General features: G+C 43.3%; 2 protein-coding genes across 9 annotated transcripts in view; one reads left to right on the top strand and one right to left on the bottom strand.

The window, feature by feature from the left end:
- LOC140395122 (protein ENL-like) overlaps positions 1 to 12,726 on the top strand; it is a 113,757-nt gene extending 101,031 nt beyond the window's left edge. For 4 of the 5 annotated variants that reach the window (XM_072482577.1, XM_072482578.1, XM_072482576.1 and 1 more), the window contains exons 10-12: positions 7,476 to 7,547; positions 10,151 to 10,222; positions 11,940 to 12,726. In XM_072482577.1, coding sequence (XP_072338678.1) covers positions 7,476 to 7,547; positions 10,151 to 10,222; positions 11,940 to 12,068 — 273 coding nt within the window. In that variant the 3' untranslated portion in view covers positions 12,069 to 12,726. Of the gene's footprint in view, positions 1 to 7,475; positions 7,548 to 10,150; positions 10,223 to 11,939 lie in introns of those variants that run through there. The other variant, XR_011936112.1, reaches the window with a different exon arrangement.
- Positions 12,727 to 16,991: 4,265 nt separating this feature from the next.
- Positions 16,992 to 23,560, bottom strand: part of acsbg2 (acyl-CoA synthetase bubblegum family member 2) — a 68,446-nt gene continuing 61,877 nt past the window's right edge. For all 4 annotated transcript variants that reach the window (XM_072482572.1, XM_072482575.1, XM_072482573.1 and 1 more), the window contains 2 exons: positions 21,471 to 21,717; positions 16,992 to 20,938 (listed from right to left, as the gene is read on the bottom strand). In XM_072482572.1, the coding sequence (XP_072338673.1) occupies positions 20,820 to 20,938; positions 21,471 to 21,717 (366 nt within the window). In that variant the 3' untranslated portion in view covers positions 16,992 to 20,819. The remainder of the gene's footprint in view (positions 20,939 to 21,470; positions 21,718 to 23,560) is intronic.

Below are 23,560 nucleotides of genomic sequence, written 5' to 3'. Positions count from 1 at the left end.
ATGGACTATCAGAAATCTAGAGTATTTCTGAAGTGGAGGCACTAAGCTAGGGTGTAGTGAAGCCCATGCTTGAGCTGGAATGTTCAAAGTTGTGAGGGGGCTTAAGGAACGGCGGAGGTTCACTCAGCTGAAGACCAGAGGTTAGACCCCAAGGAAACTTAAACCTTAAAGGATAGCAGAAAGCTAACGAGGGTAAAAGTGAATTCCTGAGAACTGTGGCCCTTTGTTTTATCCCAGGGAGTGAAGAACTTCCAAGAGCCTGTTAAGTAGCCAAAAACCTTCTGGCAGATGGGAGTCAAAGTGAAAATGGGAAGGTTCAGTTGAGGGGTTCAGTTTTAAAGTATAAGTGACTGCCTTTATTGTTTTTTTGAGTGTAAAGTATAATTGATAACCTACGTTCTCCCCGTGTCTGCGTGGGTTTCCCTCGGGTGCTCCAGTTTCCTCCCACAGTCCAAAGATGTGCAGGTTAGGTGGATTGGCTATGATAAATTGTCCTTAGTGTCCAAACAAAAAAAATTAGGTGGGATTTCTGGGTTACGGGGATAGGGTGGAGGTGTGGGTTTAAGGAGGATGCTCTTTCCAAGGGCCGGTGCAGACTCGATGGGCCGAATGGCCTCCTGCACTGCAAGTTCTATGATTTAGGTCCTAATGTTTGTTTTGTTTGACTCTTGTATAGGAAAAAAAATGTTTAAACCATGGAATCTTGTGGCTTTATTCTTTCAATAGATAACTGGATTTTGAATTTCTCTTTACTCTTTAAGGGGCTGGTTTAGCACAGTGGGTTAAACAGCTGGCTTGTAATGCAGAACAATGCCAGCAGCGCGGGTTCAATTCCCGTACCAGCCTCCCTGAACAGGTGCCGGAATGTGAAGACTAGGGGCTTTTCACAGTAACTTCATTGAAGCCTACTTGTGAAAATAAGCGGTTATTATTATTATTATTAATAATAAACATTAACGGTCTCTAATGGGATTGTAAAGCTTCATATCTCGAGGCTAAGAAAAAAAGGAGGCAGAAGTCATAGACCATAGCTGGACTGTTTTGGGCACCATACCTTAGGAGAAAGTGCAATATAGTTTACCAGAATGATACTGGGGGTGATTCTATGGCCACCGTGGCGCCGATCCCGCTGTGTCGGGAGAATAACGGGAGAGCCCCAAAACGGATTTGCGCCGGGTGCAAATCAGTTCCCCATTCTCCCGGCCTGCGAGATTAAAGTAGAATGCAGCAAACTCCTGGGATTCACCCGTCTCCATCCCGCAATGGGAATTGCACCGGGTGGGCTTTGGTGCAGGTCCTGACGAGCGCGGGCCTGGCACGTTGGACCCTGGGGATGGGGGGTGAAGGAGGTAAGTCCAGTGCCCCTCTGTCACTGTCAGACTTCAGAGGAAGGCTCCTCCCAAGAATCCCGGAGGTTGGTTGGGCTCGGGTTGTGGTGCAAGGGATGGACCTTGGGACTCCCCCCATAGGATCTGGGGGTCTTGTGGCTGTACTGCCCCTTCTAGCTCTGGGAAACCTGAAGACCATTCTTGGTATGGTGATTTCAGGCAGCTCTCTGAGCAAAACCTTCATTCTTGTCTGTGTACTGTGAAATCTTTGAAGTAGCCTGGTCACTTTAACCTCCATGAACCCTGGACACCTGGAGCAGCAGGCACTCCCTTCTGCAGCCAGGATTTCCTTTCTCTTTCTCAGAAACTGCAAGTATGAGAAGACCCCTTGAACTGACAGGAGAAGTCAGTTTCACTAGGGGGGGGATTCCCTCTTGGAGCAACAGGTGTACCCTGGCAACTTTGCAACCGCGCTGCTTCATAGCTGCAGAGTAAATAAAGCAGTTCACTGTTGACACAAGCCAGGAAGACTCGAGTACTTTCCCTTTCTCCACAGCTGCACACTCAGCCCCATGCTTTTTACACTGCATTTTGTTGAAGTCTCTGAGCCTCCCTAGAAAGGTCAAAACCTTTAAAACCCCTTGTTTTCATTTAATTTCGCAGTCTAATACCTTTGACTAGACTTTGATTGAGAGTTTAATGGTTTTTACACAGCAGGCAGGAGCTTTGTTTATTTATCTCTGCCTTCACGGTTGACTGCATCTGAAGTAACCCCCATTATCCCTAACCTAATGTTTATAAACCTCCTTGTTCTGCTTGACAACTGCAGGCAACTTCAAAGCAGTTAAGTGCTTTCTGTTCCTCTTTTCTAACTGCAGTATTTGGTTGTTTATAAATGTTACGGTTAGGAATAATGGTTACTTCAGAGGTTATGGGGAGGGAGCCTGAGGGGAGGGTTACCCTCATGCCTGTGTGGTGTGGTGGGTGGACCTGACCTGTTATTTTACTGGTGGGGGAGGACACCTCTCTTTGCTGAGTGTTTTGGGGTTCTCCCCTTGTGGGATCCGAAATCGGTGAAGAGAGGCTGGCCGGCTTGTTTCCTGATATGCATAATTTTGCATACTATAGGTGGTGAATTGCGATCTGGATCGTGCCAACCCACCCGACGGAAATCACCCCCCGCATTCTCACCTTAAATGACTAACATTTTTTTAAAATTAGAGTGCCCAATAATGTTTTTCCAATTGAGGAGCAGTTTAGCGCGTCCAGTCCATCTACTCTGCACATCTTTGGGTTGTGGAGGTGAGACCCACACAGACACGGGGAGAATGTACAAACTCCACATGGACAGTGATCCAGGGCTGGAATCGAACCCGGGTCTTCAGCGCCGTGAGGCAGCGGCGCTAACCACTGCGCCACCGTGCCGCCCGACTCTCATTTTTGGGGAGAATCGCACCCACTGTTTTCCCGGAGTTCCTGGGCTGCTCCTCTGAGTTACGTTTGGATGACGAGGAGAAACCATGCAAAATTCAATCCTGTAATTGGAATGCAATGGGTCTAGTCGAATGTGAGAATCTGCAGCGGTTTGTTGGTTTCTTAAAGTGGCAATATTTGGGTTGTGCAAATCAAATTTGACACAATTCGTGGCAGGTTCTTGGTGGTTGGGCAGGCAAGCAAAGCAAAGTTGGGACTGAAGGATCCACCCGGCAGCCACTTTAAAAAAACTATTTCTCTATTATGGTTCGGTGACCATAGAGGAAGAGAGAATACAAGTACACTAATCACTAAAAGTTGTGCTACAACTTGGCAAGATCACGTAAAATAACAAACCAAGCAGCAGTTTATTTCCGAGGGATAGAATTGAAAGGTAGGGAAGTCATGTTAAATCTGTATCGAACCCTTGGTTAGACCACATATATAGTACTGCGTACATTTCTGGTTGCAATTTTGTAAAAAGGATTTGGAGGCACTAGAGAGGGTGCAGATAGGATTTATAAGGACGATATCAGAAATGCATGGGGACACGTATCAGGACGGGATGGACAGCTTGGCTCATTTTCCTCTTGAAAAAGAGTTGGCGAGGGGATGACCTAATGGAGATCTTTAAAGTCATGGAAGATTTTGATAGAGTGGATACAGAGAGAATGTTTCCACTTGTGGGAAAGAGAGGCCATAAATATAAGATAGTCACCAAGTAAGCCAATAAGGAATTCAGTAAAAAACACTTTACCCCAAAGGGCGATAAGAATTTGGATCTCACTACCAGAAGGAGTGGTTTAAGAGAATAGAATAAAAGCATTAAATGGCAAGTTAAACAAGCATTTGAGGGGGAAGAGGCTAAATGATAGATTTAGATGAGCAAAAATGGGAGGAGGCTTGAGTGGAGCATAGGAATAGTGGGGCTGAATGGCCTCTTTTGGTGCAGTACGTCCTATATTCCTGGACTCCAGGGTTTAAATCACAAGAGGCGGTTACATGAAATAGGGTTGTGTTCCCTGGTGCTTAGATATTTGAGGGGCGAGGTATTTAAGGGGGTGGATCGGTGACACAATGGTTAGCACTGCTGCCTCACAGAACCAGGGACCCAGGTTCAATTCTGGCCTTGGGTCACTGATAGTGTGGAGTTTGCACTTTCTCCCCGTATCTGTGTGGGTTTTCTCCGGGTGCTCCGGTTTCCTCCCACAGTCCAAAGATGTGAAGGTTAGGTGGATTGGCCATGCTAAAATACCCCTTAGTGTCCAAAAAAATGTGTAGGTTAGAATAAGGGGTTAATGGGATATGGTGGGGTAGTGAGCTTGGGTGAAGTACTCTTTCAGAGGGTCGGTGCCGACTCGATGGGCTGAATGGCCTCCTGCACTGTAGGGATTTCTATGATTCGATCAAAGCTTTCAAACTATTAAGATAGGGTGGATAGAGAGAATCTATTTCCGATGGCTAAGATTACAGGACATGAGGAACAAGTCAAAAATTAGAGTCATATGGAGTTAGGTTGCAGGTCAGCCACCATCTCAATGAATGACAGAACGCACTGGAGGGGCTCAATCTCTCTGTTGCTCCATGCCTAGCTATATATTGTTTAAAGTCATCATCTGATCATTTTTTATCAATGTTCTGCAGCCTTTTAAATATAAACTGATATTGTGTTCCAGTGCTTCTACAGAGACAGGCAGGAAGGCAATTTCATACTCAGTGGGGACCAACCACTTTGCCACAGGGCGACAGTGCCAAGCTTTCTTGATCGACACACACACACGCATGCACGCACGCACACACACACACACTCACCTCCAAGCAGGCAGATGGGTGTTCTGACTGAGTGGACCACATATCAGACAGGAAATGTCTTAAACTAATTATCTTCCAAATATGGGATTGACGTATTTGTATATTTCAAGTTTGTTACATGGCGTTCTGTGATTCACAATAATAACAATTTGCAGATTCCTGCCTTTACATTAGATGGAGCTGCAGATTTCCATGCCTTCCCCTTATTGCTTTACTTGATAAGTTGCTATGACCTGGAATGCACTGCAAAGGGTGGTGGAAGCAGATTCAGTCATATTTGGGCAAATATTCATATGAAGAATGATTAATTCACGGGATTTGGGCGTGGCTAGCTAGGCCAGCATTTATTGCCCATTCCTAATTGTCCCTGAGATGGTGGTGGTGGTGAACTGCCTTCTTAAACCGCTACAGTCCGTGGTGTAGGTGTACCCACAGTGCTGTTACGGGCAGTTCCAGGATTTTGACCCAGCGACGAAGGAACGGCGATGTATTTCCAAGTCAGGATTGTGTGTGGCTTGAAGGGGAATTTCCAGGTGGTGGAAGTTCCCAGGTATCTGCTGCCCTTGTCCTTCTAGATGGTCGTGGTCGTGGGTTTAGAAAGTGCTGGCTAGAAAGCCTTGTTGAGTCCCCGCAGTGCATCTACTACATGGTACACATGGCTGCTACTGTGCGTCAGTGGTGGAGGGGAATGAATGTTTGTGGAAGGGGTGCAAATCAAGCGGCCTGCTTTGTCCTGGATGATTTTGTTTATTGAGTCAAAAATGATGGTATTAACTCCTCACGTTTTGGGGATCGTATACTGTATTAAAAATCTTGTTTATATGCACACCATATTGTAAAATCTTATGTCAACATTTCTGATGGGCATTTCAATGATCTGCTACCATGCTAAATGGGTTCCCTGCATTAACGGCAATGGTGGTTCTTCAAAAGGACCTTTGGACGTCCTGTAGTTGTGAAAGGCATTAAATAAATGTAAGTCCTTTTTGCTCTTTTTAATTGGAATTCACTGTTGGCATCCCTGCTAAGCTGAAATGTCTCCGTACCACAGTAGCAACTTGCTCCCCTACACAGTTTGCTGTGCTGCATCCCTTATCCCTTCAAAGACAAGTTTCTGTGGTAAAGGTACGATGTACTGATTTTTGCTCGTTACCAATTTGTGGGGGGATTTTTCCTTGGGACAGGACAGGAATTGACTCTGGAAGTCAGTTGGGATAGAATTTCAACCTCTCAATCCAACCTCACGGTGAGCCTCATCATATTTTCCTTGATCAAAGTCAGGTAATTTTGTAGACAGGCATCCAACGGTGTCTTTGCTCTTCAGTAAGAGTTTACCACTGCTGGGGAGTGACATTACCTGCTGGAACATACATCACAGCACCCAAAGTGTTGAAATTGAACAGAAGGTCACTTAAGTGGCTTTGAAAGAACCCAGCAATCATGGAACAAGCAGCTTGAGGGGTATTAGAGGGAGAGGATTTAGAACTCCCATGCTTAGCCAAGACCCTGCTGAAACAGGTCTCTGCCACCACCTTCCTCTAACAATAATAATCTTTATAGTCACAAGTAGGCTTACATTAACACTGCAATGAAGTTAATGTGAAAAGTCTCTAGTCACCACATTCCGGCGCCTGTCTGGATACACAGAGGGAGAATTCAGAATGTCTAAATTAACTAACAGCACGTCTTTCAGGCCTTGTGGGAGGAAACCGGAGCACCCGGAGCAAACCCACGCAGACACGGGAAGAACGTGCAGACTCCGCACAGACAGTGATGCAAGCTGGGAATCGAACCTGGGACCCTGGCGCCGTGAAGCAACAGTGCTAACCACTGTGCTACCGTGCTGCCCTTTCGGTCCAGTCTTCATTATTATTGCAGAGGTGGAAAGAAAGGGACATTAACCTGAGAGACAAGAGGTGAGGCAGGTGCTCGGCAAGAAATCAGCAGCATGGACCAGTCGAGGTGGGGGATAATCTGGCTGACCAATGTGAGAGGCATGTATTTGGCAAGGGCCCTCCCTGTCCCATATTTCTCATTTATCACGCATCCCATGAACTCTGAATTTGTTAGCTTAATGGAACTGTGGTTGACTCTTAACTGCCCTTTGAAATGGCCCAGCTAGTGACTCAGTTCAGGGACAGTTAGCAATGGGCAACAGATGCTTAGCAGCGATGCCCACAACCCATGAAAGAATTAAGAACCACCACGTAGGGTTCAATTGAAAGATGGGAGGTTGAGGGGTGACCGATAGAGGTATACAAGATTATGAGGGGCATGGATAGAGTGGATGGGCAGGCATTCTTTCCCAAGGTGGAAGGGTCAGTCACCAGGGGACATAGGTTTAAGGTCCGTGGGGCAAAATTTAGGTTTTTTACGCAGAGGGTGGTGAGTGCCTGGAACAGATTGCCAGGGGAGGTTGTGGAAGCAGATACCTTACCGGCGTTCAAAAGACATCTTGACAAACACAGTGATAGCATGGGTATAGAGCGATACGGCATAGGAGAGTGCTGAAGGTTTGGGCAAAGGTTGGTATCATGACCAGTACAGGCTTGGAGGGCCGAAGGGCCTGTTCCTGCTGTTCTTTGTTCTTTGCTGTGAAGGTCAGGTACTTCTCTCCAAACGAGGAAGAATCAGCACAGGGCCATCTCATTACCAAAAATACTGCTCAAGTGTAGCAGAGTCTGGGAACCATTCATTGTCCCCTCTGCTCTAAAAGAAAAGATCATTTTTAAATTAAGGAATCATGAAGACAAACCAAAGAAAATGAAATAAACAAGTGAAAGTTGTTCTCCAACGAGATGCTGTAGATAAAAGATCCCTAACTAATTGACTTTTGAATATTTATGTTCATCTCTATTGCAGACATCTGGCCGAAAAAGCCCTGAAAACTGTGAAAAACCTGAAAAGCTATTTAAAAAAGGATTGCAAGACAAGGTGAACAACTCCTAATTATCAAAGAACTGCATTTGTGCACAATAATTAGAGCCAAAACCTTCAAGTAACTTTGTATAAAATATATCAACCTTTTCCCTTGTTTTTATTCCACTGTTTTCATATTAACTTCTCAAGAACCGTCTAATGGTCTTTCCACCACCTCTATGATTTTTAATGATGTTTTATTGAATGAATAATGATATCCACATTAGCATCTTCTGTGGGAAAGAGAACCGACAAAGCCTTATATGGTGATTTCGTAAGCATGGACACAGCACCTAAATAATTGGGAAGCAAATTTATGGCTATCCCAGCCCGAGCCTCGCTGGTGTAGCTAGGGTCAGTATTCTCCTCTGTCCCTACTTGTACTCAATGAATCCTATCATAAAAGCCGATGTCTGGTCTTAACAAAGAAAAGTACTCAGACTATGAAAAAGGCTGTGGCAGGAAAATCATGATGGCTTCCTTATTAATGCAGCACACCTCAGCTGTCAGGTGTCCACATCACAGATATCATTCCTGTCACATGAATAGATCAGGAGACTTGGGACCTGACAGTGTATTCAAGGGAATTGATGACATATTTGTTATTTGCGCTTGTAAATATATTTCGCTCTGTGCATTAACCAGTTTTGTTTCGGTTTCCAACCGCTTCCTTTTTGGTTAATAGAGCTGCCATGTGAGCAGCGTCATGAAAAAATGGCGACAACACAACTCTCTTTGAGGTTTCCAAAAGCCCTAACTATGAGGAACATAGTTCATGATGGAACGACAGATGCAGGCGCAATGATACCTGAGGCATTTATTTCTCACGTACCATTACCCCAAGATTCACATTAATTCACCAACCCCCGTCCACAAAACTAGAAATATCTGCTTCACAAGATCGACTGTCATGGAGTTGCGTCATCAGTCGCACAACCTCCATCTGGCGCTGAGACAGTCCCTGCCGCCGTTGCACAAACAACATAGCCTGCATTTATATATCTGCAACACAGAAAAACATCCCCAGCTGCTGTACAGAGATGAAAGTTAATACCTGGCCGGCAGCATGGTGGCGCAGTGGTTAGCACTGCTGCCTACGGCGCTGAGGACCCAGGTTTGATCCTGGCCCGGGGTCACTGTCTGTATGTAGTTTGCACATTCTCTCCGTGTCACCCCCACAACCCAAAGATGTGCAGGTTAGGTGGGTTGGCCACGCTAAATAGCCCCTTAATTGAAAAAAAAATTAATTGGGTACTCTAAATTTATAACAAAAGAAAAAGTTACTATTTGGCACCTGGCCATAGGAGGGGAGCACTGGTTAAAGAGGACGATTTTAAGGAGGGTTTTATGGAGGAGAAGAAGATGGAGAAGCAGAAACCTTCACCGCATCATAAGGTTTTCTTCTTTACCACATTCTTCCAAGCTTGCTGCAGGAGAGTTCTGCTATTTCAGGTTGTCTGCTGTGGCAACATATATCAAACCAGTGACAAACACTGTGCTGGAAAGGGGCAGTGCATTTTCTTGGAACAAAGTAATCAGTTTGATTAGAAGTAGAGATGTCCAGATTTCTGTTACCGGCAGAGTTTCTTTAAATGCAATGCAGTGAGAATGATATCACTGAAGGCATCTGGTATCCTCATTAAAGACCCCATGGCCTTAAAAACAGAACAAACCTGCACTCCAATAATGTTCAGGTGATGACAGTAGCTCTCTGACCGCTATACAGGATGCCTGCCTTACGTAAAGGTTCACAGTTACTGCATTATTTGATGATATATGTCCCCATAGACCAAGGCTATAAGTTCTTCATTTCTGACTATGTGAATCCCTCCCCACAGAAATCCAAGGAGATCCTTGGTCTATCTGGAAGTTTAGTATCTCCTTGCTTTCGCCGGACTATCTCCCCACTTGCAAGAAAGTTGTGTGAGGCAGCATTACACAATGTGCAGAATGGTTATGTTCAATGCTGTTCATCCTAAATGGTGCCAGCAATCCTGTAAAATTAGAATTTGACTATACTAGCTGGGCCCAACAAGAAATCTGTGCAGCAGTTTACTTATTTTATCTTTCTCCTGGAGTTGGTGACTATCTACTTCATTTTATAGCCAGACACAAGATGTTGGGATGACCATATTTATTGGTGAGCAACATCCTGTCATGAGGTCTGCACTTGCAGTTTTACTGGAGGCCTTCAGGCCACGCAAGCCCCTCTTTGGAGTAACTCTTGCAGCCTGACCTCCAAAGTCTTAGCATCAAATAGAACAGGTACACCCAGTGGCTCCAATTGTGAGCAGCTGGTGCACTTTTCTGCCACCTCCACAGCTTCCTCTTTAGTCAGGTGCAGCCCTTTAAACGCTGCTGTCTTTGCCGGATTTTACAATTTTCGACTAAATGCAAACCTTGACAAGTGTTTTATGCCAGTATTCTATTCAGGGTAGCAACTGATGTTAGAGAATTTGCTGCAATCCATCCTCTTTGTTACCTTGAGCCAGGTTCGGCTGTTTCTGGGAAAGCGGGGGGTCCAAGTGTAAACCTAAATGTTTCAGACCTAGGTACAGGTTAGTTTTTGCAGTTTGATGCCAAGGTAAAGACTCTAATACTCACTTTCTTTTCTGCAGTCATATACAGAAGAATTGGTAGATCTTCATCGCAGGTTGATGGCATTACGAGAACGCAATGTGTTGCAACAGGTAAATTGTAAACGTACCCATGGACCCCAAGCATAAGGCCAGGATCTTCTGCACCCTCCACTCCCCCCGCCCTAACTTGGAATTATTTTAAATGGTTGCATTCTCTTTGGGTTATTGTTCATTTTTTCCCCTCATACAAATAGGCTACCAAAATGACCTACCTGGTTTCCCGCACAGCAATTTGCAACCTCTGCTGGCTTTAAACACACAGCCCCGTTTTCTACATTGAGGAGCTCAATAAATAGCGAGAGATTGAGACCCATTTTTAAATGGCGTACCAATCTCCGAGGCCCCAAGCCCTCCCCCACAAGCCCCAACACACTATGGGAGTGTCCCTGAAGCACCCCCCGAAACACCCACGCAGGGCCCGAACGTCAGCACACAAAGTAATGGCAGTATGGCACCGTAGCACTGCCAAGCTGGCAGTACCAGAGTACCACCCTTCTTAAAGGGCAGGCACCTGGGTGCCTCCGACCCCCTGGGAGACCCCCACTAGTGCCTTTCTGGTTGGTCCCGGTTTGTGGGGACCAGTGCTGAACATCACTCGCGCAAGGTCTCCGAGGCGAAGGAGATAGATTCCAACACCTCGAGAACCTGCACATTAAAGTGAGACTAGCTGTTTCGCTCTAATGTGCAGATTTGAGGGCAGCAGGGCGGCGCAGTGGTTAGCACTGCTGCCTCACGAGGCCGAGGTCCCAGGTTCAGTCCTGGGTTTGGGTCACTGTCCGTGTGGAGTTTACACATTCTCCCCGTGTTTGCGTGGGTTTCACCCCCACAACCCAAAAATGTGCAGGGTAGGTGGATTGGCCACACTAAATTACCCCTTAATTGGAAAACATGAATTGGGTACTCTAAATTTATATTTAAAAAAAATAATGTGCAGGTTTGCTAAAATATGATTCCGCCTACAATGGTCAGGATTTATTGTAACATCTTGCCAGATCACGTTAGATCTCACGAGGCATTGCGAGCCGGGTAGATCCCGGTAGCGGGGTCTCCCGGCTTTTATCGGCCACGCTGTCCCCATGACGTGGTGCTTTCCAAGTGCAGCGTGGCCATTAGATCGTGCCCATAGAGACATTATTGTGCAAAAAGAAACCATTGTCACTCGCTGCCTAAACGGTTCTTCCTCACATCTGCCCTGTATCTCTTGCACAAAACATTGGGGGGGGGGGGGGGGAAGAGAGAGAGAGAGACCCGCAGCGGGGTGTCGCTACCGGCAGGATTGGAATATTCCTCCAGCAAGAACAGTCGAAAATCCCCCCCCCCCCCCCCCCCCCCAAACACACACACACACACAAAGTTCTTTCTAATAAAGTGAATTCACCCTTCCACGGCAGATAGAAAAATATTTGGTAAATGACTTTTTTGAATGAATGGGGGAATTTGGCGGCCGTTACTGCCACTCTGAGGAATAAATTCTGGAAATGAAGGATATAAAACTCCACACGTTATTTGATATGAAAGCATTTATCTAACCAAAGTTAAAATTTGTTTCACAACCGAGATTGCTGTTCTTCCCAGAGAATAAAGCAACCTCTGTGTGGTCAGTCACGATTAACAGCACGAAATATTGTGTCACGTTTTCGCTGAATTATCAACTGTTTATCTTCCATGATATTTCCATCAAAGTAGACTTAGGGAAAAATGTACCGAAAGAAATTACCTGAATTTCTGACCCTGGTTTTAAGCAGCCTTCTTTATTTTCCTTCAACAGATTGTAAATCTTATTGAAGAAACGGGACATTTCAATGTTACAAACACAACTTTTGACTTTGACCTTTTCTCACTGGATGAATCCACTGTCCGTAAGCTACAGAGTTACTTGGAGGCCACAGCGACATGACAAGACTTGGGCCTTCAACGCAGACTGTAGTATTTTTAATTAAGAACTAAGACATTGGACTTCAATCCCTGTAGGATGGAAAGCACAGCCTATGAGATGAGGAGCAGCAGCGATGTTACTGGATATTGAATACTTTTCTCTCAAAACTATGAGGCTCAAGTTAAAACCTTCACTGTACGGGATTAAGAAAGTCATTGTCAAAGCGTAAATTTTATCACCATTTATCAGTTCCCTGAAAGCATAGCTATTCTACTGGGTCGGGGGCAGAGAGAAAGGAAGAATACCGAGTGAATTTCTCCCCAAGAGATCCTCATCTCTCTCTACGCTACCAGAAGAACACGGGAAAGAAATGTTTTTTAAGAAGCATTTGATGGGACTTTTGTTTTAGCTTAGTGAATTTGTGTGAAATTTTACCGGAAGACTATAGAAGTAATGTATATATTCTGAAAAGAACAAATGAGCTACATCCCTGATGTGAACCGAAGAATTCTGTGGTTTCTAATAAAATGCCAAACAATACAATTTTACTGTGGAAATAAGATTCCAGAAAATGCTCGGCACATTATTGAACTTAGTGTCACTAATGTGGTCTCAGAATCCAGTACAGATCTACTGCATTGTATATTATCTAAAGAATATATATTTTTGAACCCTTTGAGTACTGACTATCCTTTCCCACTTCCAAAATGTGCACATTTTTAAAAATCTTCATTTTGCATAATGATAACTAATCATGCATTTTATAACTTGTCACACAAAAAGGACACCAAAATTCAAAGAATTTTGCCATGCAGGAGGCCACCTGTCCTATCCTGCCTAGACCTACCATCCAAAAAAGCTGCATTCACCTGCCCTTTCACAATACCATGGTTTTTCTGAGGTTACAGGTCCAAATCCCTGCCATAATCCCGTAACTATTGTTTGCTTATTGTTCGTTAACAAGCCTACGTGGGACATTATTAATTTGCCTTTTGCAAATCCATAAACACACCATCTGCATTTCCTTATCAATTCAATTTTTTCAAGTCTATCAGTCATGACTTGCCTTTTATAAATCTCTGCTCACGATCCTTAATCCAAATATTTCTATGCATTCATTTGATCATATTATGGCATCTAGAAGCTTATCCATGTTAATGTTAGACTGAGTTATCCAGCTTATTCCATTCTTAGAGGTGTTACACTGACAGCCCTCCCATCCTCTCGTATAACTTTCCAATGCAAGATGGTTGAAAATATTTGGTCAGCGTCTTTGCTAGACTAGAATGCTTGAAGTTATCTCTCGATTTTGACGCTAACTTTTCCTCCTTCCTTTTACTTTCTGATCCAGAGACGAGGAGATAGATTTTAGCTCCCATCTGTTCTTGACCCCTAACAGAAGTTACTAGAGTCTGTCATTAGGGACAGATAGACTGGGCATTTGGACAAAAATGAGCAAGCCAGCATAGACTTGTAAAGGGTAAGTCATGTCTGGTGAACCTAGTTTCATTTTTTAAGGAACAAACATGGTAGATAAAAGAGTGTCTATGCATGCTATTTGTATTTGGACTTACAGAAGGCATTTGACAAAGTTCCACATCCGAGACTTAACAAGAGAGTCCATGGAATTGGAGGCAATCTCTTAGCTTGAATAGGAAATTGATTAGGAAGTTGAAGACAGAGGGTAGAGAAAATTAGCATGTTCTCAAATTGGCAGGATGTGACTAGTGATTCTCCCCATGGATCTATACTGGAGCCTCCGCTTTTTGCTATATTTATAAATGATTTGGATGAGAGTCATATATCTAAGTTTGCTGACACCGAGTTGGGTTGAATGGTAGATGGTATAGATGGGAGCTGAATGTTGCAAAGAGATATTGATATAAGTGAGAAGGTGGAATTCAATGTGGGAAAATATGAAATCATCCACTTTGAACCTAAGAATGATAGATCAATGAATTTTCGAAATGGTGAGAAGCTAGGAAGTGTGGACAAACAGGTATATTCATTGGGGTCTAAGTACAGGAATCACAAAGCCAGGGGACAACAAGTATAAGAACAAATTAGGCTAATAGAATGAAGGCTGGAATACAAAGGAATGGAAGTCATGCCAAAGCTGTAGAAAACTCTGATTAGACCCCATCTGCAGTCCTGAATTCAGCTCTGGGCCCATCTCAGAATGATAGAATTTACAGTGCAGAAGGAGGCCATTCAGCCCATGGAGTCTGCACCGGCTCTTTGAAAGAGCACCCTACCCACACCCCCACCCTACCCCCATAACCCAGTAACGCCAGCCAGCACTAAGGGCAATTTTGGACACTAAGGGCAATTTAGCATGGCCAATCCACCTAACCTGCACATCTTTGGACTGTGGGAGGAAACCGGAGCACCCGGAGGAAACCCACGCAGACACGGGGAGAACGTGCAGACTCCGCACAGAGTGACCCAAGCCGGGAATCGAACCTGGGACCCTGGAGCTGTGAAGCAATTGTGCTAACCACCATGCTACCGTGTTGCCCACGGCAGGAAGGACATATGAGCGTTGCAGGGGGTATAGCACAGATTCACCATAATGGTGGGGTTAAATTTGGGGGCCAAGTATAGAAATTTAAGGCATGCTCTGATTGAGGCGATAAGGCTGATAGAAATGATTTTCTCTTGGAAATTCCAGACCATGGCATAACTTTAAAATTAGAACAAAGCGTTCATGGGTGAAGACTAGAAGCAGTTTGAAAGTGGAAATCTGTAATTGCCTTGCCCAAAAAGCAAAAATGGCTAGATAAATTGAAAATTTCAGGACTGAGTTTGATAAGGTTTTGTCAGGCAAAGGAATTAATGGATAACATAAGCAAGTCGTGCAGATAAAATTAAGATCCAGAACAACTAAGGATTAAAGAACTGGCCCCAGTTCCTGTGTTCATTACCTGAGAACAGGCACTGATCAGCCTACTTTGGAAAGTTTTAGCCTGAATGTCATCAGCACTGCAATGGCTGTTTAACTTGTGGATCCAGAAGGCCAGGATGTGGCCTATCTTGGAACTTCAACCCTGGGAACTTCAACCCTGGAAGATGTGGAGTGGCCAGAAGAAACCATGGCATGTCTAGAAATCTGGCCGTACTGTGGTAGCTTCTAAGCTTTGAGGCGTGCCTGCACGCTTACTGCAAGTTATGATGTGGCATTGGACTGGAGCATGCACAGTGAGAAGTCTTACAACACCAGGTTAAAGTCCAACAGGTTTGTTTCAAATTACTAGCTTTCGGAGCACTGCTTCCTCGGGTGAATTCACATTCACCTGAGGAAGGAGCAGTGCTCCGAAAGCTAGTGATTTGAAACAAACCTGTTGGACTTTAACCTGGTGTTGTAAGACTTTGTACTGGAAGGTAATAATAATCGCTTATTGTCACAAGTCGGCTTCAATTAAGTTACTGTGGAAGCCCCGAGTCGCCACATTCCGGCGCCTGTTTGGGGAGGCCAGTTGTCAGCCCCCCAGAATCCCTGCCCTCTTTTGGGTCACCTCCTACATGAAAAGTAGCAACACAATCTTTCATTTGTTTCCTGATCAACTTTTCCTTTTAATGGCAAGCAATACCCCTCAAAGAGCTGTTGTCACACAATGCTCAATATCCAGTTCTATAAAATATGTAGCTCACCCTCCCAGTCACCAGGAGGTTGTCTCTTTTAGAAAAATTAGCACTAGAATGCCAACTAGGACTACACGTCAGTGTTCTGACACAAAATGTGACATTAAGATTCCGTGGAATAATTTAAGCAAGGTGATTAGAGGAACCTTGAGTGGAATTGTATTGTCAAAAATGAGCTTCATGGTGTTCATTCAGATATCAGCATCGTTATTGATGAGAAAAATCACTGGCTCCAAAATTCCCAGGGCACCAGTTACATTTATGAGATGCCACCTTTTCAACATTTTTCAATTCAGACCCATCTTGAAACCTCTTTCTGCACCAAACCATGAAACCACTGGGATGACATCCCCAGGAGTGTCCTACTTTATGCCCTAAAAGACATCAGCGCTTTTTGCACCAGTTGACACCTGGTGTTATCCCCTTTGAAGCACAGGAGTACTCAATTGCACTAATCAGAATGGCTCCAGTGAGACTGAAGAGTCATTTTGGCCTCAAGGTAACACTGCCTTTGAAGGGTGGGTTGATTGTTGCCAGGGTGGTGACTGCTACTGTTATCATATGTCATCTTGCACAATAGGAACCCACAAATTTCCAGGCCATTATCCGTGTGTTCTGGCTGGATGTGGTTTGCAAATATGTCACTATTGGCAATCAAGATGGTACTTTACCATCAGACTTCGTAAAGCATGTACATTTTGGAGCACTACGCTTAACGTTCAGCATTCTCTGCTGGAGTGATCAGATTTTCTTCTGTTGGGCCAGATCATCCAGTCTGAGGTAGATCAGAGCACTATTTATTAAATTTCCTATTGGAGGCGTAGGTAGAATTATATTGGAAACTTTTATCCCATGTCTTTTTTTTTTTTTAAAATATGCTGTCCCTATTAGTGCTATTTCTGCTTGTACTGTATGGTTTGACTTGATTTGCATTTAAGTATTTATAAATAGAAGAGAAAGTTTGTCAGTTGATATTTCTGTAAAATAGGGCAGCTATACCAAAACATTTCTATCACTAAACCATCAGCATATTACTATATTTTAATGGGAGTTTACTCCTCCTATCACTAGTTTTTAAAATCTGTAGTCCACTTCTCTTTCTAATCGGACTACGTGGTCAAGGTCACATTTGGCCTGTCAGGAAGTGATCACTTATTTTACCATATGAATGGGTATTTTATTTTTCCCCACTTGGCAAAAGAAATCACGATTTGAAGCCACAATTAATATAAAATAAATTTGAAAGTCCACTAGAAGGGCCCTTTCATCTACAACAAATAACAGAATCCTCCCATGGAAAGCCAGAGTTCACAACTTTATTTGGAACACATTCCAATGTGATGCCATGAAAAACGCAGAGATTCAACGTTGCATATTATATGTTCATGCAAAATTTACAGTGCTGCAGCAATACAATCTAATAATTTACCAAATACAATACCCATATTTACACAGTCTGGGTGTGATCGATCCTGAAAATTCTAATAATTATCCTCCGAATAGGGAACTGTCACATTGTGACTTGTTGCAAATATATTAACATGAACTCAAATATTAATGCAAAAAAAAAAAAACAGAAATAATCCTTCAAGCAATAATGTGAATGGGCAATGTTTGCAAACGTATATGTTGCCATTTCTAATACCTTGTTGGGGTCGTGCTCAGTTTTTAAAAAAACTGGCAGCATCCATTAAGATGCAGTACATTATTAATAATGCACAGGAATGATCCTTCTATCCTATTAAAAGGACAATAATATGCAAATTATGCACTTCACAACTTAAGAAAAACAAAACATTGAATCTAGAACAATCATTATTAAAACCACTGTATAAATCACTCAGAGAACTTTAAAACAGAACAGAGATCACTGGGTGCCATTTTTGCGGCATAATCAAGTTACAACCAGCGCATTATATCTAGCAGCAAAATAATTTGGAGGTGGCTCAATGGGTTACTTTTTCTCTAGTTAATGTCTGTCCCTTTCAATCAAAGATCAGCATTAGTTCTGAAATATTCAAAACTGGTGCAAAAGAACTCAAAAGTGTTACAAATAAATAGTACAATAATAAAAACAATGGAAAATTTAGTCCCAGCATCAAGTTAAGGCACTTTTTTGCATGCTATCCTAGAAAGTACAGTACAGAAGGCCTTTGCAGTCTAGTGTACCCGTCAGTGTCAGCTGTCCAACTGTAGAGCCATTGACTCCTATAACATGATTTTTTTCTTACATTCTATTGTCATTTTCAAATCCCAAATCAGTTCCACACTCTTTTGTTGCCTTTAGGTTAGTCTATTCCAATGACTTCCTGGCAGGTGTCCCCCAGTCTGCCCTCCATAATCAATGTCCTAATCCGCACAAATCCCCATTCGCCAATCCCCTATGATCACTGACCTATCTACCAGAGAATGTAATTTCACAAGTGAGCAGGCACTTCTAGAACTTAGAACTCTTAGATAGCTGGTTGCCTTGAGGGTGCCTGGTAAACTATTTAAAGTAAGTTGAAATGAGCGGATCATCAAAGCCATGATTCATATCTGGACCAGATTAAGAAATAGAAGAGTTCCTGCAAAGTGAGTTTCAAGAATTAGGACACTACAGAGCAGAACTTCAAGGATAGTAACACGCAATAGTTCTTGAATGGCAAGGTAGGCAAGATAAGAGGATAAGTGACTAGATTTGGTGTAAGAGGGACATTTCTGGGGTATTGAGACCAGTTCTAGAACAGAAGCAGCCTCCAGAAAATGGATAGGCTTCATCGGCTCTGAATAGGACTGGTACCACACCTCCAGCAGAGAGTAACGTGGCCATGGTGCAGGGATTAAAATACAGATGGGGGGAGTGACAGTGGGAGACCAAGATGAGGAAGCAGAGTGGAAACAGAGAGAGAAAAATTAAATAAAGCAGGAAGAGGGATTATGAAGAGTAAGATTACACTGGGAACCAAGACAAATTTCTAGATATAAATACACAGAATAACACTGAGAGCCAGTGGTAAAATTGCCGTGAGTGAGAGATAAGATATGGCTTTGATTAGCATTAGGTGGGAGCAAAACATTCCTGCAAATGCAGCAGAAGCTGACCACAATCTTGGGAATGGACTGTTTCCAGGTAACACTTCTGCTCAAGGGAAAAAGAATAAGTCAAGTAACTACTCCCAAGTTAATGGGTAAAGCATCCAGAGATCCAAATTTTGGATAAAGTTAATACTGAAAGAAGATACAGGTTGAATCCAGGGTTATAAAAGGCAGGTACAGCCGACAAGTTGAATGGGTCTTTTCGGGAATAAATGGGAGCTATTGACAGGAAATATGGGGCATTTATACAGATTTTCCAAAATACTTGACCTGTTGCTGCATAGGGGGCTTGTTGATGAGAATAAAAATTATGGAACACATTATTAAAAAGGGAATGTGTCAGCGTGGATAGAAACTTAAGGACCAGAAAACAGAAACTTGTGATAGGTAATGCAGTGGAACTTAAGGAGCATTTCATAAGGTGATATATTATCAATGATCTGGTCTTGGGTCTAAAGAAACAAAATAAAAATAGCATTTAACAATAAAAATTGTAGTGAACAATTTCAGGACATCAGAGATAAATTCCTGAATTGGGAAGATTGACTTCAGATTAAATTTAAAGTGGAGAATGCACATTTTGGGGAGGGCAAATAAAGGAAAAGATGGACCAATGCTAATTGGAAGAGATCTTGGATCGAGGGCTTTACTCCATAGGTTCAGGGTTACAGAAGTAGATGTGATGCAAAGGCTATGCAAATCGTTGGCATACTTCGGAGGGAGTTAACAGAAATGAAAAGATTTTGCTGTGGGCAGACCAAGGTGACACTGGCTCTGAAGAGTAGAAAGTAAAGGGCAGCATGGTGGTGCAGTGGTTAGCATTGCTGCCTCACGGCGCCGAGGTCTCCGGTTCGACCCCAACACTGGGTCACTGTCCGTGTGGAGTTTGCGTGGGTTTCGCCCCCACAACACAAAGATGTGCAGGGTAGGTGGATTGGCCACACTAAATTGCCCTTTAAATGGAAAAAAAAATGAATTGGGTACTTTAATTTTTTAAAAAGTAGAAAGAAAAGTCTAGCAGGAGGTGTTCAATAAACATGTTAAATTAAAAATAACTATTCCCTAAAAAGACAAAGTGGGAGCATGTTTTTTTTACTGTACCGGGGTGGTTAGAACACAGAATGCCACAGCAGTACAAGAGTGAAAGTAGAATCACAATAGCTTCCAGAAGTGGATGACTAGTTGACACAGAAAACAGATGGCTCTCAGTCAACTAGTGGTATACATGATTGCCCAAATACTTCTGGACTGCAAGAGTCTATGGTTCTATGATCCTACAAAATTTAAAGCACTGCTGCATTATAGTATGGCTTTTCATGTATAAAAACGAGAAGTTTTGTTTTTCTATCTGGCTTGTCCAAATGGGGCTGTACAATTCTTCTACAAAATGTACACTTGAAACACAAAAAATATACTTCATGACAATTCTGCTTTAATAGCCACAAAAACAACGCAAGTTTGACACACTTAAATAAGTGTTTTTTGGGCTGTATAAAAAATTAAAAACAAAAATGGAAATCCTGAAATAATAACCTTTTATACAAGTGGTTGCTCAAAATCTAAAATGATATCACACTTCTTTGGAGACTATAATAGTGTACAAGAGAATATCTGCCATTCATCATGGATTTTGTAAAAACATTTTGTTCTGTAGCCAAGAGACATTACTATAGACAGAGTGTTTGTTGCGCACCCTTCATATTTACTACAGTTTGACACATTCCCACAGTAAGGAAGTCAAGTGGCAAGTTCTCTCACCTGGACAACACACACATAATAGAACTTTTCAAATGAGCAAGTTTGCAGGGTTAAGCCTGCACAAAGCATTTGAAGTAAAAAGCTCTGGTTCCCACGTAATTTGTTTCAACAACCCCAATCCCTGAAAAGTAGACGCAATATAATTATTTTCTTCATTGTGGCAACATCTGTGAAACATTGAAAATTTATTTGCGGCAAAAATGCCAAAATAAATGTTAAAATAGCAAAATTAAAAATACAAACAAACAATGTACAAATTCAGCTGGTGTTTCACTGCTGCAGTAACAGTGGAGTCTATTTTGCAGTCAGTGGATTATCTGGCGTGTTTGGGGTTATTGCATCCTTGTAGAAATCATCGATTTGGTCACTGTACATCTTCGACACAACAGGCCTTTTCAGTTTCATTGTTGGACCTGTGAATAACAATGGGCAATAGGCCAGAAGTGAGATTTATCAAAATGTTGGAAATACAAGATTTTTAAAATAAAAATGTTCTTTTAAAAAAGGCTATTTATTTCTTGCTGCCTTGCTCCAAACGTTTTAAAAGGAGAAACTTACTTCTGCTTGCTACTTTCCCTTTCTACTGTGTATGTAATCATGGGCAGAAAACCAATACATGCAACTGTCCCATATTAAAACTCATCAACCTAACTTTCACGGCCATTGGTTCATGGTGTACGTTTCGACTTGACCTACTTTGAAATGATTGCTTTCATAACGGGGCCAACAGGTTGAGCTTAGTCCTGCAAAATCCTTCCAGAACACAGCAATGGCAGAACACAAGAGCGGGAGAGCAACCTGGTCAGCCATGCTCAAGTGCGGAGTGGCTATAAGCCACTGGCGACAGTTGAGCAACCCGTTCCAGGTAAAACCTCACCATGCACCACGTGGTGCGGGAAGAGAAACAACAACCACTTGAAATAATAACACCGATTTGTCCCTTACCCAGTTCTCCTCCTGGAATGGTGAAATCCTTTTCTAAAAGAAGCCACTTCTGGATGCGCTGTGCATTTGAAGAAGCTTTTTCATTCACATGGTTGATGCTCTCCTGTATGGCAGCGTACACTTCAGCATCTCTGCTGGTTAGGATTTCGGACACCTTTGTGGCTTTGCTCCCTAACTTCTGGCAGAACTGAATTGCTTCTTCGGTTAGGTTATCCTGTGGCTCACCAGTATCATTGTTTACGTTGCACTGGAACCAGGAAAAGCAAAGCGATTTATTGAACAGGTCGTAACACGCAAATATAGAGCTGTAGAAATAGAATCATTGGTAGTATTAAATTTGCAACTGATAAACGGTTCAATATTACAATCCATCATCATTGCAGAGACGACACTGCTGCCTCAAGGCGCCGAGGTCCCAGGTTCAATCCCGGCTCTGGGTCACTGACCGTGTGGAGTTAGCACATTCTCCCCGTGTTTGTGTGGGTTTCGCCCCCACAACCTAAAGACGTGCAGGGTTGGTGGATTGGCCACGCTAAATTGCCCCTCAATTGGAAAAAATGAATTGGGCACTCAAACTTTTTTAAAAAATCATTGCTGAGACGAATTCCAATGAATTAGAAATAAAACAAATAATTTTTTTTAAAGTAAAGTCTCTATATTTCTTACCCACCTGCCAGAACGTTTACTTCCCTGGTTTTCAACATAAAAAGCAAAGTTATCAACTTTAGGGTCTTCTTCAGAAACTTCCTCACAGGACCAATTGCCCAAGAGGTGAAATTACTCAAGGAATGAAGTCTCTCTCAATCAAGTTCATATTTTATATATTCAACTCAGCAATTCTAAAGAACTTGAGACCTGATGTATCAGTTCATTTGTTCGGTTTGCAGGAAAGAGAATGAACTGCACCCACCCCTCAGGACCCGGGGCCACCCTGGTGGGGGGCGGGGAGGATCGGGCCGGTCCGATGCAAGGGCGCGAGGCCGATCGGGGGGGGGCCTACATTTCGGAGCTGCCTCCGCGGTCCATGGCGCTTGGCGCGGCCACTGCCGTGCACGGACTCGAAACCACAAGTGCGGGGGCCCATATCTGCAGCTAAAGCTGCGTGAATTACTCTGGGTCCCTGCTAGCCCCCTGAAGGAAAGTGAATCGACTGATCTTTTTTTTTTAGAGGAAACTCCAGAGTGCAACGCCAGCGGTTTTACGCCGGCATGGGGATATAGCCCCATTTTGGGAGAATCCAGCCCCTCGCCTTTCTTTTTCATTCCAGATATTCTCCACTGATCAAGTAATTCGAAAAAGGTCCTTGTGCAGACAGTCTGGATCTAAAGTCCAAACAATAATGTTTGGTGACGGTACTCCAGACTGCTACTTTGTCCATACAAACCTACTCATGAAGCAAATGTGACAAGGGGATACATGCTTTGTAATTGATGGGTTTTATGTTGTAGAAATGGAGACCACTTATTTCCTGAAGTTCAAGTCCAAAAGAGCTGAACTCCAGAGGTGAGGTGAGAGTCAATGACCTTGACATCAAGGCAACATTTGACCAAGTATAAAGGAGCTTTAGCAGAATCAGTGGGAATCGGGGGGGGGGGGGGGGGGGGGGGGGTGGAGAATTCTCCACTGGCTAGAGTCATACCTAGCACAAAGGACGATGGACAACCATCTCAGTTCCAGGACATTCTCGGAGTTTCTCAGGGTAATGTCCTAGGCCCAACATGTGTCAGCTGCTTTATCCAGGACCATCACAAGGTCAGAAGTGGGGGATGTTCATTGATGATCGCACATGTTCAGCGCCATTCACAACATCAGATACTGAAGCAGTCTGTACTGGCAGCAAGACCTCGAAAATATTCAGGCTTGGGCTGTTAAGTGGCAAATAACATTCAAGCCACACAAGTGCAAGGCAATGACCATCTCCAACAAGCGAGAATCTAACCATCGCCCCATGACATTACCAACCCGATTCCCCCACTAACAACATTCAAGGGGGTTACCATTGACAAGATAGCGAACTGGACCCACCATACAAATAATGTGGCCACAAGAGCAGCTCAGAGTCTGGGAATTCTGTGGCATTAACTCACTCC

The sequence above is a fragment of the Scyliorhinus torazame genome, chromosome 18, assembly GCF_047496885.1.
Source record: "Scyliorhinus torazame isolate Kashiwa2021f chromosome 18, sScyTor2.1, whole genome shotgun sequence".
In the NCBI taxonomy this organism is placed as follows: domain Eukaryota; kingdom Metazoa; phylum Chordata; class Chondrichthyes; order Carcharhiniformes; family Scyliorhinidae; genus Scyliorhinus; species Scyliorhinus torazame.
Note: the sequence above shows the minus strand (reverse complement) of the source record. Positions and strands in the feature narration are given on the sequence as shown.